This window comes from Balaenoptera physalus (genome assembly GCF_965194825.1).
Source record: "Balaenoptera physalus genome assembly, chromosome: 10".
Classification (NCBI taxonomy): domain Eukaryota; kingdom Metazoa; phylum Chordata; class Mammalia; order Artiodactyla; family Balaenopteridae; genus Balaenoptera; species Balaenoptera physalus.
Genome location: NC_138889.1, coordinates 3,302,362 through 3,317,316, shown reverse-complemented (window position 1 = coordinate 3,317,316; position 14,955 = coordinate 3,302,362). Strand labels below are relative to the sequence as shown.

The 14,955-nt window shown below is 47.9% G+C and overlaps 1 protein-coding gene across 8 annotated transcripts in view; it reads left to right on the top strand.

The window, feature by feature from the left end:
• NTM (neurotrimin) overlaps window positions 1-14,955 on the top strand; it is a 941,546-nt gene that overhangs the window by 802,633 nt on the left and 123,958 nt on the right. For all 8 annotated transcript variants that reach the window (XM_082476239.1, XM_082476241.1, XM_082476240.1 and 5 more), the window contains one exon: window positions 11,557-11,682. In XM_082476239.1, coding sequence (XP_082332365.1) covers window positions 11,557-11,682 — 126 coding nt within the window. The remainder of the gene's footprint in view (window positions 1-11,556; window positions 11,683-14,955) is intronic.

Below are 14,955 nucleotides of genomic sequence, written 5' to 3'. Positions count from 1 at the left end.
ATAATGAGATGTTCCTTCCACTAGCCTTAATTATTGCCAAAGATGATGGTCACGGGGAGAGTGGGTCTAACTCACAGCTTCATTTCAGTGTTGGCACCATTGCTACTCGGATGGAGAGAGGCAGAAACTCCCCTTCGGGCTGTCCACCTTCCTCTGAACTTAACCTTGAGGGTGCTTGAGGGAAAGAGAAAAGTCTGTGGAAGAATTTGGACCACACGGTGGTCACGGCGGGGCTGGGGGGGAGGACACTGCGGCCACCTTCCCACTGCAGTCAGCACGGTCCCCGCTGCGCACGCTTTTATAGCCGGTGCTTGAGTGTATAACTACCAGTGCTTCTAGGCAATTAGGAATTGAAGTGCTGATGATCTATCAAGGCAGCTGAGAATGGAAGTGATCTTGGCACCATTGGCAGCCAGCAGATTGACAGCCTGCAGACGCCGGGCTTCTGCAGAGCTGAGCACAGGGCCCCCAGGAGGCGGGGGCTCCATCCTTGCCCTGCCCCTTTGACCCCTGCCTCCATCTGACCTGGATGGGGCAGCCTGGGAGAAGGGAATGATTGGAACCTGCTCTCCTGGGCAGCTCTTAAGGGCACGAGGAGAGTCTGAACAAAGAAAATCATTTCCAGGACTCTGGGAGATGATGGTGACATGTACAGGCACATTTGCATATTGTTTACTCTCAGGATGGCGAAGTGTGAAGTTCATCCTGGGGTCTGGTGACAGCGCTATTGTGGAAAGACCGTTCTTCTCTCCACACGGTGGGTTTCTGAGCAGAGGGAAGGACATGCAAGGGGCAGAGTTACATCCTCCTGAATCGGGAGAAAAACGACCCCTGTTAAAAATGCAGTGGCAGGGGGCTTCCCTGGTGGCGCAGTGGTTGGGAATCCGCCTGCCAATGCTGGGGACACGGGTTCGAGCCCTGGTATGGGAAGATCCCACATGCCGCGGAGCAACTAGGCCCGTGAGCCACAGCTGCTGAGCCTGCGCGTCTGGAGCCTGTGCTCCGCAACAAGAGAGGCCGCGACGGTGAGAGGCCCGTGCACCGCGATGAAGAGTGGCCCCCGCTTGCCACAACTAGAGAAAGCCCTCGCACAGAAACGAAGACCCAGCACAGCCATAAATAAATAAATAAATTTAAAAGTCCAAATTTATTAAATAAATAAATAAAATACATAAAAAATGCAGTGGCAGCAGAGGAATGGAGGACTTAAAACTGAAGTATGTAAAGGGTCCCTCTAGCTAAGGCCCAGGCTGCCTGGGGGGCCCAGCGGTGTGTCTTGAGCCAGATGGGGGCTGGGTCTCCTTTCTCTGCAGATCTTCGACAGCTTGTGGAAAAAGCGTGTCTGGAGGATGGGGTCTGGGGTGCGATACGAGCGGCAGTCACACCTGGGTAGCTGTGCTTAACTGGCCCCTCGAGTTTCATAGGCATCAGCTGCATGCCTGCTTTGGAAAGTGAGAGCCACTGGAAGATGCTGGAGGCCAAGGCAGAAAAAGAATCCACGTGAAGAGGCTTTAAGGCAGGGCCTCCAAGGATGTGGCAAGGCTCTGGCTGCTGCGACCAGCAGGAATAGACGCCTCCTGGGGAAGGGAAATTAGAGTCAGGAGGGACCGGCAGCATCTTGCCAGCCACTACCTCTGAGACCGTGTGAAGAAACCTTGTCCTAGGGGTACGGTCCAGAAACCCTGGTCAGCCCTTCTGGGTTGGCTTTTACAGCAGGCAGTAATGCTCTTTACCTGGAATCGATTGGACTCTGCGTTATCTCGATCATAATAGCATTCCTTGCAGCGTGGTAAGCAGTTCACTAAGTGCTTTCAGTTATAGGGCATATTTCATCTGATTCCAAAACCCTGTAGGCAGAGCTTAGGTCTGAGATCTGCCACTTCCTAGCTCACTGGCTTTGAGCGGGTTAGGAGCTGGTTACAGCCTCAGTGTTCTGGATTAAATAGGAAAATAAATGGGCGGTATCTAGTACTTATTAGGTGTATGACAAATATTAATTCTCTTCCATGAGGAATAATAAAAAAGTAATATTGTTCCGGGTTTCTCTTTTTAATTTTTTTTCAGTTTTCCTCATGAAGTCAAGTAGCTGAATCAGGTTCTTAATTGATTCCATTTTTTTTGTACTATCATTTTCCTCTTTGAGGACCTGTTTGTGTACATTTTAGTTGAGTTTTGTAGGGACACCTTATTCAAGTATCTGCAGTCTGCCTGACTTCCTGTATGAGGACCTTGGGTTCACTGCATTACCTCTCTGAGTTTCAGGGTCTTTACTATACAATGGGGGGAATGCCTATGAGCTACCAAAAGGATTTAAAAGGAAGCAGCAAATGTTAAGCCCCCGGCGAAGTGCTCGGCGTACAGGGTGTCCATTGTCCTTCCCTCCCCGTCCCGCCTCTCCTCTCTTCCTGAACTGGTCCCTAAAGAGCTGGCCCCGATCGGGGGTGTGGAAGATGAAGGCCGCCACGTACCTTCAACCCAAAGCAGGCGCCATCACACTAGAGCTGTACAATAGCTCGCCCTGTCTGCATGTCGTGATTAGCAATAATTACCTTACATCCCCCCATTAAACAATTGATGAAGAGAGCATTCCCGGCAATTTCTTGGATGTCACCAAATATAACGGAGCACCGATGGTGACAGGTAGGTTGCCGTGAAATTCAATTTACTCGAATATGCCCAAAAGCAGGGAAGTGTGGAGTGGGGCCTGCGTGGTGTTTACTTTCCTCTCCAACGTCTCTATCAGGAATGATGAAACTGGGTCAGGGAGCAGAGCTCATAAAAATTTCCACATTTCAGCTGATCCTGAAAGGAACAAATTCCGAACTTCAGAACCAGTGGTTTATGACTAATCCCGAATAAACCACTAGCTTTTCTCCCCGGGCTTCCTGATTTTCCCCTGCAAACATGAATGGTTTTAGTATGGAGAGAAAGAAAGAATGAGATGTAAGAAATGACAAAATGATTCTGGTAAAAGAACTAACAAGCCGCCCGAGGCTGTGTCATCAAGGAGCTCTCTGCATGTTCAGGCTCTCATTTGGGCTTCTGAATCTCTAGACTCTAACCTTTCCCTTCTGGAAAGTGGAGGCAGCAAGCCCAGTGCTGGCGAGGGGGAGGATCCTATAGCAGACCTCCATCCCCCACTGCCTCCACGCCCTCACTTCAAGATGCTGTTTATCTCAGAACCACTAGCGCATCTGAAGAAGTGGTCAGCACCCACCTGCGGGGGCAGGCAAGCCCACCTCAGCCTCTAAACCAGAGCAGCCTCCCAGCCCCGCACTGCACCTAACGTCCAAATTTAGCCTCATCCTGGCCTCTAGAAGTACACATTTTTAGTAACATTAATAAATCGCATTTGAATAATACTTTATGTTTAAAACGTGATTTCTCACAGTTTTATCTGATCCACAGAACATGCGTTTTAAAAAGGCAAGATAGGTATTGATATAACTAAAATAATCAGAGAGTTAAATGATTTACATGAGTTTATACAGCTAGTAATAGTCGGGTCTGGGCTTCATATACCTGGTCTTCTGATGCAACGCTTAGAATTCTTTCTCTCAAGAGATCCCACAGATCCCACAATACTGGTGTCCTATTATACAAATATTTGTATTGGAAAGAAGGAAGAAGGGAAAAGGGAAAGAAGAAAAGACAGACTGACTAGTCTTTTCAGTCAAAATAAGCCAAAGAAACACTTCTCAGTGGACTCAGCAGTGGGTTTGATTGATCATTCCTCTGTCATGATACGGGGACAACTAGGACCCCTGGTTACAGGAAGCAGGCCCTGCCTCCAATGAAAGCTCCCCGGAAGCTGCAGCTCCCTGGTCCAGTGCACAGTGGGAGGTCGATGAACGGGAGGAGGAGGATTAGGAAGTGCCAGTGATGGAAGAGGGAGCAAGATGAGATAGTCCTGCAAATGCTGGATGGTCCAAAATATATTGATGAAACCTCCCGCCCACTCTCCTGATAGAGAACAATGCCTTGTAGGAATGACAGAGAGCGCTCCCTTTCCTAGATGCCCTGTGGGCAGACGGGTGGTCACATGGAGGTGCAAAAGCAGGGTGCCCCACGTGGGAGGGTGAATCAGCAAGACCTCAGACCCAGAGAACCCCAGGCTGAGCGTGTGCACTCCACTGCACGAACTCTCTATGGAGAGGATACATTTGGGATCAGATATAATCTGCATTCTGGTCCCGCCTTCAACACTTGTTATCTGGGTAACAGGAGCACATCACTAAGAGCTCACAAAGCCTTAGTTTCTTCATCTGTAAATTGGAATAGTAATAGTACCACCTCGTAGGATTCTTGTGAGATTAAATTAAATAATGGATTCAAACTTCCTGTAAAATTTCTAATGCACACCAGAAATTAACAGTCTCAGCTCATATACGTATATAGTTGGTTTCTGTTTATTTTTATGTATGTATCCAAATTTCAACATGCATTTGTTGTTTTTCTAACCCATCTATCCCCTCATTAAAAGAAAACACTCTGGAACTCTGCAATTTTCAGTTGCATGTCCTTGAATATTTCCTTGACCTCTCTGAACAGATGTATCTTCATCTGTCACATGTGGGAAAGGAAACAATTAGGGTGACCAGTGCATCTCCACTGGCTTGGAACTTTTCTGGTTTTAGCACGGAAAGTTCTGTGTTCTAGGAGACTCCTCTAGTTCCTGGTAAACCAGGACAGTCGGTCCGCTTAGAAATAATATCTACTTGTGGGGTTAACGCAGAGGTAAGATAAAGTGAGGGCAATATATGTAAAACAGCGGATATACAGCAGGTATTTAATAAATAGTAACCATTGACATTATTATACACGCTGAGAGTCTTTGAGGGCTATTCAAAGATGTTGAGGAAATACAGTCATTTCGACGTACTTGCATTTCCATACAGCCTTGTCAAAACACTTTCATTCATTCATTCAAAAACTACGTGTTGAGCACAAACTGTGTTCAGACATCGTGGTGTGCGCGGAACACTTCAGTGAACAAGACAACCAGCTGGGCTAACGTTTTACTTGGGAGAGCAGACCATATGCAGCTTGTCTGGTGTGGGGAGTTCTACTTCAGGAGAGACGGTCGAGGAAGGCTTCATGGAGGAGCTGAGCTTTCAAGAACAAGACAGACCCGGCCAAGTGAAGATCGGGGAGGAAGGGAACTATGAAGAACCAAGGACTGGCCTGAGGTGTTTCAGGAGGAAAGGAGGCCAGTGGAGTGGACATGCATGCACCAGGTTATGGACCCAGGCCTGGGTGTCTCTCTGGGGTCTGGACACCAGGAAAGTCGAGGGTATTCCAGACGGCTCCTTTAATTCTGTAAAGACAAAGGTGCCGAGGCCTTAGCTGTGGCGCAGCCCTTGCTGTGGAAACTGTCCCAAGCCCCCATGGGCATCTCAGATCTTCACTGCAGAGCGGAGGTGGGTGGGGGGCAGGGGCAGCGGGGGACATGCCGCCAGCACCAGAGGCAGAACCTGGGATGCATAGATCTGCGTGCGTCCTGCGGAGGAGCCTGGTCCAAGCCACTTCTCTGCGTCCTCGGCCCCACGGGACCATGAAGGGCTTAATAAAACATCTCAATTTGGATTTCATAGGATATCTACTGTGCGCTAAAAACAGCAAATTGCTATTTCTTAATGACATAATTATTAGAATTTAACACCTGGGCAGTGGAGGCTACACGAACAGTGAGGAAGTTCCCTAGAATACTGTTTTAGTAATTATATTATTTAATTATTTACACACTTGAATTAAAATTCAATAAGAGCCGGATTAAACCTTAACGTAATATATTCAATGTGGAACTCTATCCAGAAAGCATGGCTCAGGGGGTCTCTGCCTTTCTTTCCAAACATAATCTAACCACTTCTTGATCTTTCTAGATTCAGACCTCAAAAGTCAGCAGAGAATCACATCCATCAATGTGGAAATAAGCTGATGGCCTTTTTTAAGGAATCATGGACTCTTAGCAGGTCTCAGACTCACCCCAGACCTTTGGTTGTGTGATCCCAGCTGCTAACAGGATAGTTCTGCCACCCTGCTGGCCCCTTGTCATCTCATCAGCCTGTCTAAAACAGAATCACACTAATGTTCTCCCCCCAAAGACGTTATTCATATAACATAAGGGATCTGCCAGCTCAGCCATCCAGCTGCTGTTGAACAAAATGGCCTTCATTTGACTCCATGTTCCTGAATCCCCCATCCAGGCACCATCAGGCACCCGCAGCTTGTCCTCGGCATTGCTCTCAAACCCATCCTTTTCTTTCCACCCTTACAGAGCCCACGGTTTAACCCAGGCCTTGAACATCACTCTCAGAAATCCAGTGTCTGTCTACCCATTCCCTCTGACACATTGTTACAAGCTTATTTTGCTTAAAGTATATTAATATATTTGTATATTCATTATACATTTATATATAGTATTTCCTTTTTTAAACAATTTCAAATGCTTGCCATTGCCTATAGGATAGAGTTAAAACCCAGGAAGGACCTGGCCATTCAGGCTGGTCTGTAATCTGGCTCTAGTTTACCTCATTGACCTTGTATCCCATTCTTCCTCGAGTCGGTTAGAATTTATCGCCTTCCATTCTGTGTTGACGTGACATACGTGTCTGCCAAGCACACAATATACGAAAACTCACTTACTGCATACTTCGCATTGCTTAGAGCCCCTGTAAGTGCATTTCATAAACTTACCCCTAAATCCTCAGAAGGATCCTGTGAGACACGTGCAAGTGGCTTCACGACCTGAGGACGTGAGGCACGGAGAGGTGAGGTGACTGGGCCAGGGCTGCCCAACTTGAACGTAGTAGAGCCGGGATCTGGACCACTGCTCTCCATCATCTCTGGTGCTGAGTAGACTTTGTATCCTCACACGCATCCTGGATTTCTGCCTTCCCAACCGTGCCCATGCACTTCTGTCCCACCTGAAGCAGATTCACTTGCTCCGCAGACATGACCATTTCTCTTTTGTTGGTACCCAAACTAAACTCTGTAGCCCAGGAGAAGCCGTGCCGACACCCACACTCTTACTAACTCACAGAGTGTAATGTCTGTACCAACCTTCTAGCATCCAGTCCCACACAACCCTGTGACACGGTGGGACGTTTATATGCACTGTTTCCCCTAACAGATTGTAAGTTCATGGAGGGCCAAGAAAATGTGTGCATTGCTGCACGTCATGGACATACCTAAGCCACAGTGTGTATATAGTAGGTGCTCACTCAATGTTTGAGTGACTTTTGGCCATGTCTCCTCCAGTAACTATCCTTCCATTAATAACTATGCCTGGCCACCAAAAGTCTCACTAATAGTATTTTTCTAACATCACCTCCTTTGCCCGGAATGCCTTTCCTCCTCAGAACTGATTCATTTTTGCTTGTCTTCTGGGGATTAGCTTAGGTGTCTCATATGCAAGGAGCCTTCCATGACATCCATCTCCAGGCTGGCTAGTGTGTCTCTCCTCTGCATTTCCTCAACACCTTATCTGTCCTTCTATGTCACAATGCACGAAAGGGGTTGGCTTCTGTTCCTGTCTTTGCATCTCTAGACTGTGGACTCCTTGAGGAGAAGCACTGTGTCTTTTAGACGTCATGCCCCTTAGGGCTAAGTACCACACTGGTATAAGGAAGTGCTCAGGGACTATTGATGAATGAATGAACGTGTGAGTGAATGAATGAAAACAAAGCAATCCTAGTGTGTTTCCAACCGCCTGCATGATGAGATGAGATGAGATGCAGGCGGTATCCATGGAAACAATATAAAAATGTAAGTAGCCCTATCTCAGTGGGTCAGAATTTTCTTATGAACATGGATTAGCTAAGACCACAGTGCATTCTTGTCAATTCACTTTAATTTTTTTTTTAATTTTTTATTTATGTATTTATTTATTTATTTATGGCTGTGTTGGGTCTTCGTTTCTGTGCGAGGGCTTTCTCCAGTTGCGGCGAGCGGGGGCCACTCTTCATCGCGGTGCGCGGGCCTCTCACTATCGCGGCTTCTCTTGTTGCGGAGCACAGGCTTCAGACACGCAGGCTGAGCAATTGTGGCTCACGGGCCTAGTCGCTCCGTGGCATGTGGGATCTTCCCAGACCAGGGCTCGAACCCGTGTCCCCTGCATTGGCAGGCAGATTCTCAACCACTGCGCCACCAGGGAAGCCCCAATTCACTTTAATTTTAAATACTGACAACATGTTAGAAGTTGCCACCTGGAAGATGATACGTCTGACCTCCTAGCATCTTAGGCACTGTGCCAGCTTGGTTCTGGTGATTGCGATTGCACCTCTGGTCAAACCGTCTCAGCTCTATGCCATGAATGGTCTACCTTTCAAAGTCATCTCGAGGCAGTTTGCCACCTTCAAGCTACACCCTGAGGCAGGATTGAAAGGCCAAGCATTTCACCAACTGCAACTTCATGAGTTGGACACGTTCCAATTGTTAGTGGAGGGAGACAATTCTAGATGATTCTTCCAAGCATGAGGTGTGATGGTCTCATTTTATATACTTACTCTGCCAACAGCTTGGCCCAAACTACCTTCTCTTCTACTTGGGGACTGTCCATTGTTCTCTAGTGTATGATTAGCAGATTAGCTATCATGTAAGAAGCCAGGAAAATGAACTCCCAGTAAGCCCTTCCAAAGCAAGAGTAATTCATTACCCTGCCTGATTTCCACTTAAAATGTACTTTGAGCACACTTCCAGCTACAAACCCTAAATCACCCTGTGTTCACAAAGTCCATCATTTTTTTATTTTATTGCATGGCATTTTCGTGACATAATCCCTTGCAGAGCATCTCAGAGTGCTTTACAGATCAATAAATTACTTACCTGCAGAGTCAAAGCGATGTCTGCAAGGCCAGCGCAGTCATTCTGCAGGCAGCCTGTCCTCTGGGAAACAGGCAAGGCTGTGCGAGTGCCAGGGGTGGGCAGGATCAGGGCCAGGCAAATGTATGGCTTGGGGGTGAGGTGGGGTTCAAGAAGTGCAAGTCCCAGTTAAAACTCTGCGAATAAAATACATCAAATGTAAATGATTCTAGAACCTAGAGAGCTTACAAATTTGGATCCTTCAGACAGTCATCAAATCAAGTGTCCAGTCATTAACTCATCAAGTATCTTTCTCTCCCGGAAGGTTCAGTCTAGCTTTTAAAATGATACAGCCATGAATCACAATATAATGTCTTAGAAGTCCCGGGTCTTAGAGCCAGCGGTCACTTCCCAGCCCTGGCCACGTCAACCGTCCATTGTGTCTGTCCTGCCAAATATCCGTGAGAATGCAGGTATGTGTGTGTGCAAGGGCATACACGCACTCGCACACACAGACATCACACCACAGTTGCCTCTCTACCTGAAGCTCCACGCGGATTTAAGACTAAAAATGATTAATTGGTGCTTGCTTTGCAAGGGACCATATTGGAGACAGCAGAAAATGAAAAGATGAGCAAGGCTCTTGGCCAGTATCTTATACTATGATAATTTATAGCCAAGGAGAAAGATGAGACAAGGTAACATAAGCCAGTTTATTTTAATGCCGTGGAGGAGGCTACGGGGTCTCCAGGAAGGAGAGGCCACATCCCCTTGGACGTCGCCTGGAAGACCTCGTGGACGGGGTGGCAGCTCAACCAGGCCTTGAATGATTCCAGTAGGTCTAGACAGTTGGAGAAAGAGGCGAAGGGACCAACACCAGCAGCAAGGGCTTGGGGCTCAGAAAACAAAGTCCAGTGCACGCTTGTTAATGAGCATTCCTGGTTGGGCGCAGCGTGGAAACAGATGGGACGTCAGCTTTCAGGAGAAGGAGGGAAAGGAACAAAGGCTGAGATCAGCTATCCGCACGGCACCCTCCTTTCTGGAGGAAAAAATCCAGCACAATCAGGAGTGAGTGATGAGTGGTTCCAGGAGAGGAAAGACCAGCACGGAAAGTTCCAACCGATCTGATTTTCCTGTGAGGGTTGCACCGTGACCTTGGTCTCATCCAGGGAATAAGGGCGATGGTCAGCTTGCCTGGGGTCTCCTGCAGGCCAGATGGCACTGTGTCCTGGGGATAACGGGTCCTGGAATAGCACACGGGGGTGGCTCAGAGGCATGCTGATTCAAGGAGGCAACCTGACCTGAAGATGCCTAATAGAACCTGACAGAGGGGCCCCTTAACCTGTAAAGAGCTAATGTGTCAAAACCAGTGTGAGTAGAACTGAAACGACTCGTGTTAACGGCCCGGTTCTGAGGTTGTCGCAGACATGTAGCCAGGTGGGGAGGTGGCTCCCATGAACAACCATTATAATTCCATCCTATAAATATGTGTTGCGTTTTTACTATGGATATAAATGTAAGTAAGACCTGGCTCAAGCCATCAAAAACGCTCATGGTCTAGGGCTTGAGGGATGCTATGCAAATAACTACAGCACAGTGGGATAAGGGCCAAGAATTGGAGTTTGGGGGGGCCAATAAAAGACACTCTTACTTTATAAACCCATTGGCAGACAAGGCAAATGAGTAGTCATGTCATGGTCAAGCATCACATTCGCTAGTGGTAAAGGTGATACTGGAGAATTGGGCTTAGATGTGCAGCAACAATGAGCTTCCAGCTCTGAGCCCCAGAATGAGACAGATGCACACCACTGGCTGTGCTCATCCCCGTGGGATGCTGTCCTGTAAAACATAAATGAGAAAGTGCACAATATAATGTAGCTTCCTAAGGAAACCCTGGCTCCAAAACGCAAGACTAAACAAAGTTGGGGGATTCTGTCCCCAAATCTACAGTTGGGATGAACCTCTTCATCCTTTGGGGGGATTAATCTAAGACACAGAGAGAGAAAGAGGCCAAGTCTGTCATGTCTGATTGACTCCTCCTCAGGTGCGTGTAACATATCTGGGTGCAGGATCTTTGAGTTGTGCAGGAGGCCAGAGGGAGTAGGGGTAGGGCAAGCTGCGACAAAGTGGCATTTGATTTGGGTCTAAAAGGATGACTGGGAGTTTCCCAGGAAGGACAGAAGGAAGAATATAGATCCCAAATGCAGGCTGAGCAGGAAGGACATGATGAGTTGGGGATGACAACAGGGTAAGTAGAGGTGGAATCGCCAGGGATGTCAGCGGAAACAGAGGTTCGGGCTTGATTCCGAAGGGCCTGGTTTGCTAGGATGAGGGGCTTGGGTGTTTTCAGGTGGGCAGTAGGAACGGTTGGAGGTGTTTAGGCAGAGACGCAATATGATCAGAAGTGCATCATATAAAGACGGCCGTGACGCGGTGTGGAGCGGGAGTGGGAGGTCGGTGTGGGTGAGAGTGGAGACCGGAAGAGGGTGGGGGGCTAGAACAGTTCCTGTGGGGCTGCAGTGGAACCATCCCTTTCAGACCCTCTGACATTGTGTGTAAATAGGAGGAAATAGAAGCTGAAGTCAAGGTGAGACGTTTCTTTCACGTGTAAGGTGATTCCTCTGATTCCTCATCCTTGACTCTATAGCCCCAATATTTCCATCCCTGGGTTATTCTGCCAACTACCACTTGAAGACAACAAAGAAATGTTTCAGCAGGATTTTAATTTTCCTTCTACCTGTATTGTCTCCACAGTATCTCCCAAAATTGTAGAGATTTCTTCCGATATCTCCATCAACGAAGGCAACAATATCAGCCTCACCTGCATAGCAACGGGTCGACCAGAGCCGACGGTTACTTGGAGACACATCTCCCCCAAAGGTGAGAGAAGCAGTTTGGTGTATCGTGTCGTGAAAGGAAGCGGGAGAATCGTTGGCCTTGGCAGGAGGTTATGGCGCCGGTGACTTGGTCCCAAGGGTCCCCCATTCTTGGTGGCCTGATAACAAGATGCTCACGGCTCCGCAGACAGTATCGGTGTTCTCAGTGCAAGACAGGCATATCCTCTGAGATTTTAGAAATCACACTGGAGGATGTCTCCAGTCCCTGGGAAATTAATCCCAGTTGTTTCTGGGTGAAGTGGTGGTAAGCTGTTCAGGGCGACTTTCCTGGTCACGTTTGGCGATGGAGGAATCTGCTTGGTGTTGGTGGCATTGTTCAGCTGGCTGTTTTGTAAGAGAGAGAAGACACAAACACACAATGATAGATGAGGGTTTGGGATGGCCATATGCCTACAAGGAAAATTTCCACGTCCGTGCTGCTTCAACAGGGCCAAATATCTGGTCGCTAGGCCATTAGTCCTTTTGTGGTTTTCTTGTTGCTTTACTCTGATTAATCCTAGGTAACAAATACAACTTAATGTGTGACTGAATTGCAAAATTCACTTTGTCTAAACGTCTAGATGTTTTGCAGACCGGGCTAAGTGTCGTTTTGTGCTTTCACGGATTGAACGTTAAACTCTTAGAATTTAAGGCAACATGCCATTTATTATTAAGCTAGCTTTTATGCGAGGTGCATTACATTATTTCATTAGTTCTAAAATGTCTACTGAGTGTTTATATAGCAATAAACCAGAACAGACAAGTCCCTGCTCTCATGAGCTCACATTCTCATGAGATGAATAACCAAAATAATAATGTTAATAATATGTGGTGATAAGGATGAGAAAATAGAGCAGGATACATTGACAGAAGGACAAGAGGTTTGGTCAGGAAAGGCCTTCGACAAGGTGACATTTGAGCAGAGACCTGAAAAACATCCTTAATTTCACTGCTTATATCTGGCTAACATGGAATATATTTATGTACATATGTATATATATGTGTGTGTGTGTGTGTGTGTATGCCTGCATGTATGTATGAAGGTAAGTGCATTGCTGAGTCATGCAGGTTTAAAGAGGCTAAAGAAGAGATACTACTATAAAATAGATAAACAACAAGGACCTACTGTATAGCACAGGGAACTGTATTCAATATCTTATAATAAACTATAAAGGAAAAGAATCCGAAAAAGAATATATATATATATATATATAGAACTGAGTCACTTTGTTATACACCCGAAACTAACACAATATTTTAAATCAACTAGATTTCAATAAAAATAAAGATGCTAAAGTCGCCACTGGCGTGGTTTGCTGGGTGTTTCAGGCTGAGTCCCCCTAAAGCAGACCCTGAGAAGGTGACTGGCAAGCAAGAAGTTTATTGGAGGTGCCGTTGGGATCAAGCCTGTGGAAGGGGAGGGAGGGAGGCGGGGTCAGGCCGAGGGAGAGGTTGAGTTGCCATGATGACCAGGGAAGCATCTCTACTAGCCCTGTGGGGCGTTCTGAAGATAGGATGAATTGTCCTCTATTGAGGTTATGGGGGTGGCCTTTTATGCCAGCACAACAGTCGAGGTCAGGGAATTCGGGCTGTCCCCAGAAGGGCTGTGACCTAGGCCAGGCACCTCTCTTCATATGAGACGGTCCCCATGAGGGGCTGCAGCCGAGGGCTGTCCGTCCACCCCCTGGGGCAGGCATCCTTCGTTCCTGAAGAAGGCAGTGCATCACAGGTCTACTACACCTGGACATTAAAAAAAAGCCAGTTGAAGACTATGCATGGGCCCCAGAAACCAAATTCCCTCTCTCAGGTGACAGTTAGCCCTACGGAGGTTTTCAGAAAAGGGGTGAGGTTTTCACTGTGTTTGGCCTGAAACCCTGGGAGCCATCCTTAGCCACTGCTCCTGACACTACCGCCATGAACAAAGGAAGCAGAAAGACACTCGAATTTCTGCCCATCTCTCAACTGGAAATGACCTTACACGTGGGCTGGCCCATGGTCTGGGAGGAGGCTTCACTGTGCATGAAGTTGTTAGTGATGGAACTTGGCCCTGGGGCACATCCCAGGGTGGGGCATCCAGATGGACAGACTTTCTGGTCCATGGTGCACGCCGTTCATCACTGCTTAATGCCGGGACCTCAGTGCCGCTGGACTCCAGGGCGGTCTGTGCCTTTAGCATACGCAAACATTCATCATCCCAGGTACATGGACTTTCCTTCTGTCAGGTGGCACCGCCCCCTCCATCCTGCAGGTCCCCTCTGTGTCCTGCTTGATGTCTTTTCTCATCCCTCCTCTGGCCCTGCAGCTCTTCATCCTTTTCTGGGTGCCTCGCCTTTCCTTTTCCTCTCCTCCCCTCCCCTCCCCTGCCCTCCCCTCCCCTCCCCTCCCCTTTTTTCTCTTCTTTCCCTTCTCCTCCGTACAGCTCCTCTTTTCCTCTTGTCCTTTCACGCTTTCTGTTTCTGTTCTCCGCCTTCCCGTCTCTCACAGCCTCCTACACAGTCTCCTTCTGTTTCATCCCACATCGTCATTTCTTTCTTCTCTCTCTCCTCCTCACAATCACTTCTGTCTTCCCTCTGCACTGGCGCCTCTTCGTTCCTCTTGCTGAAGTTCTCACCACTGCGCCCTAGCGTCCTTCCCTCTCTCCTGGCCATCAGCCACCTCATTTCCCCAGGGGACTTGACCTGATGCTTCCATTTTACTGGGGTTTCAGCTGCTATGGAAACAGAAGATGGATCAAGGGGAGAGGAGCAGGATAATCAGAATCTACCTGTGGATCAGAGTAATTTAGACGAGCAGCTTTTCCCAGATCTGCGGTCTGGATTAGCTAACCCAGATTCAAACTGACGTGACATGCCACGCGGTAACTGATCACCCCGGGGCTCACAGGGTGCCGCTTCCTTGGTGACTGATTATTTGGAGATCAGAGCTGTCATCGGGCTGCTGCCCAGCCCGAACTGGAGCTGAAGACCCTTAGCAGCCAGACTTTCATCTTGCCCCACTAAATATCTCCAAAAGGCTGCTTATTTTAAATAACGTAGGGACAAGATGGGGGTTCCTTGGAGAAAAAGATACGCTACACCTGAGCGAAGGCTCCAAAGGCAGAGAGCTGCTCTCACCCTTGCTCCCACTCTGTGTGGGCAGATCACGTTTCAATCAAGGTCATTCGTATGCTCACATCCATTAAACCCCTGATGGAGGGCTGACCCTGGCCAAGCACTTTGGGCAACCTTGATGGCTTCACTGCATGTTCTCTCCAGACTGGTCTGTTTGTTCTGTGCAT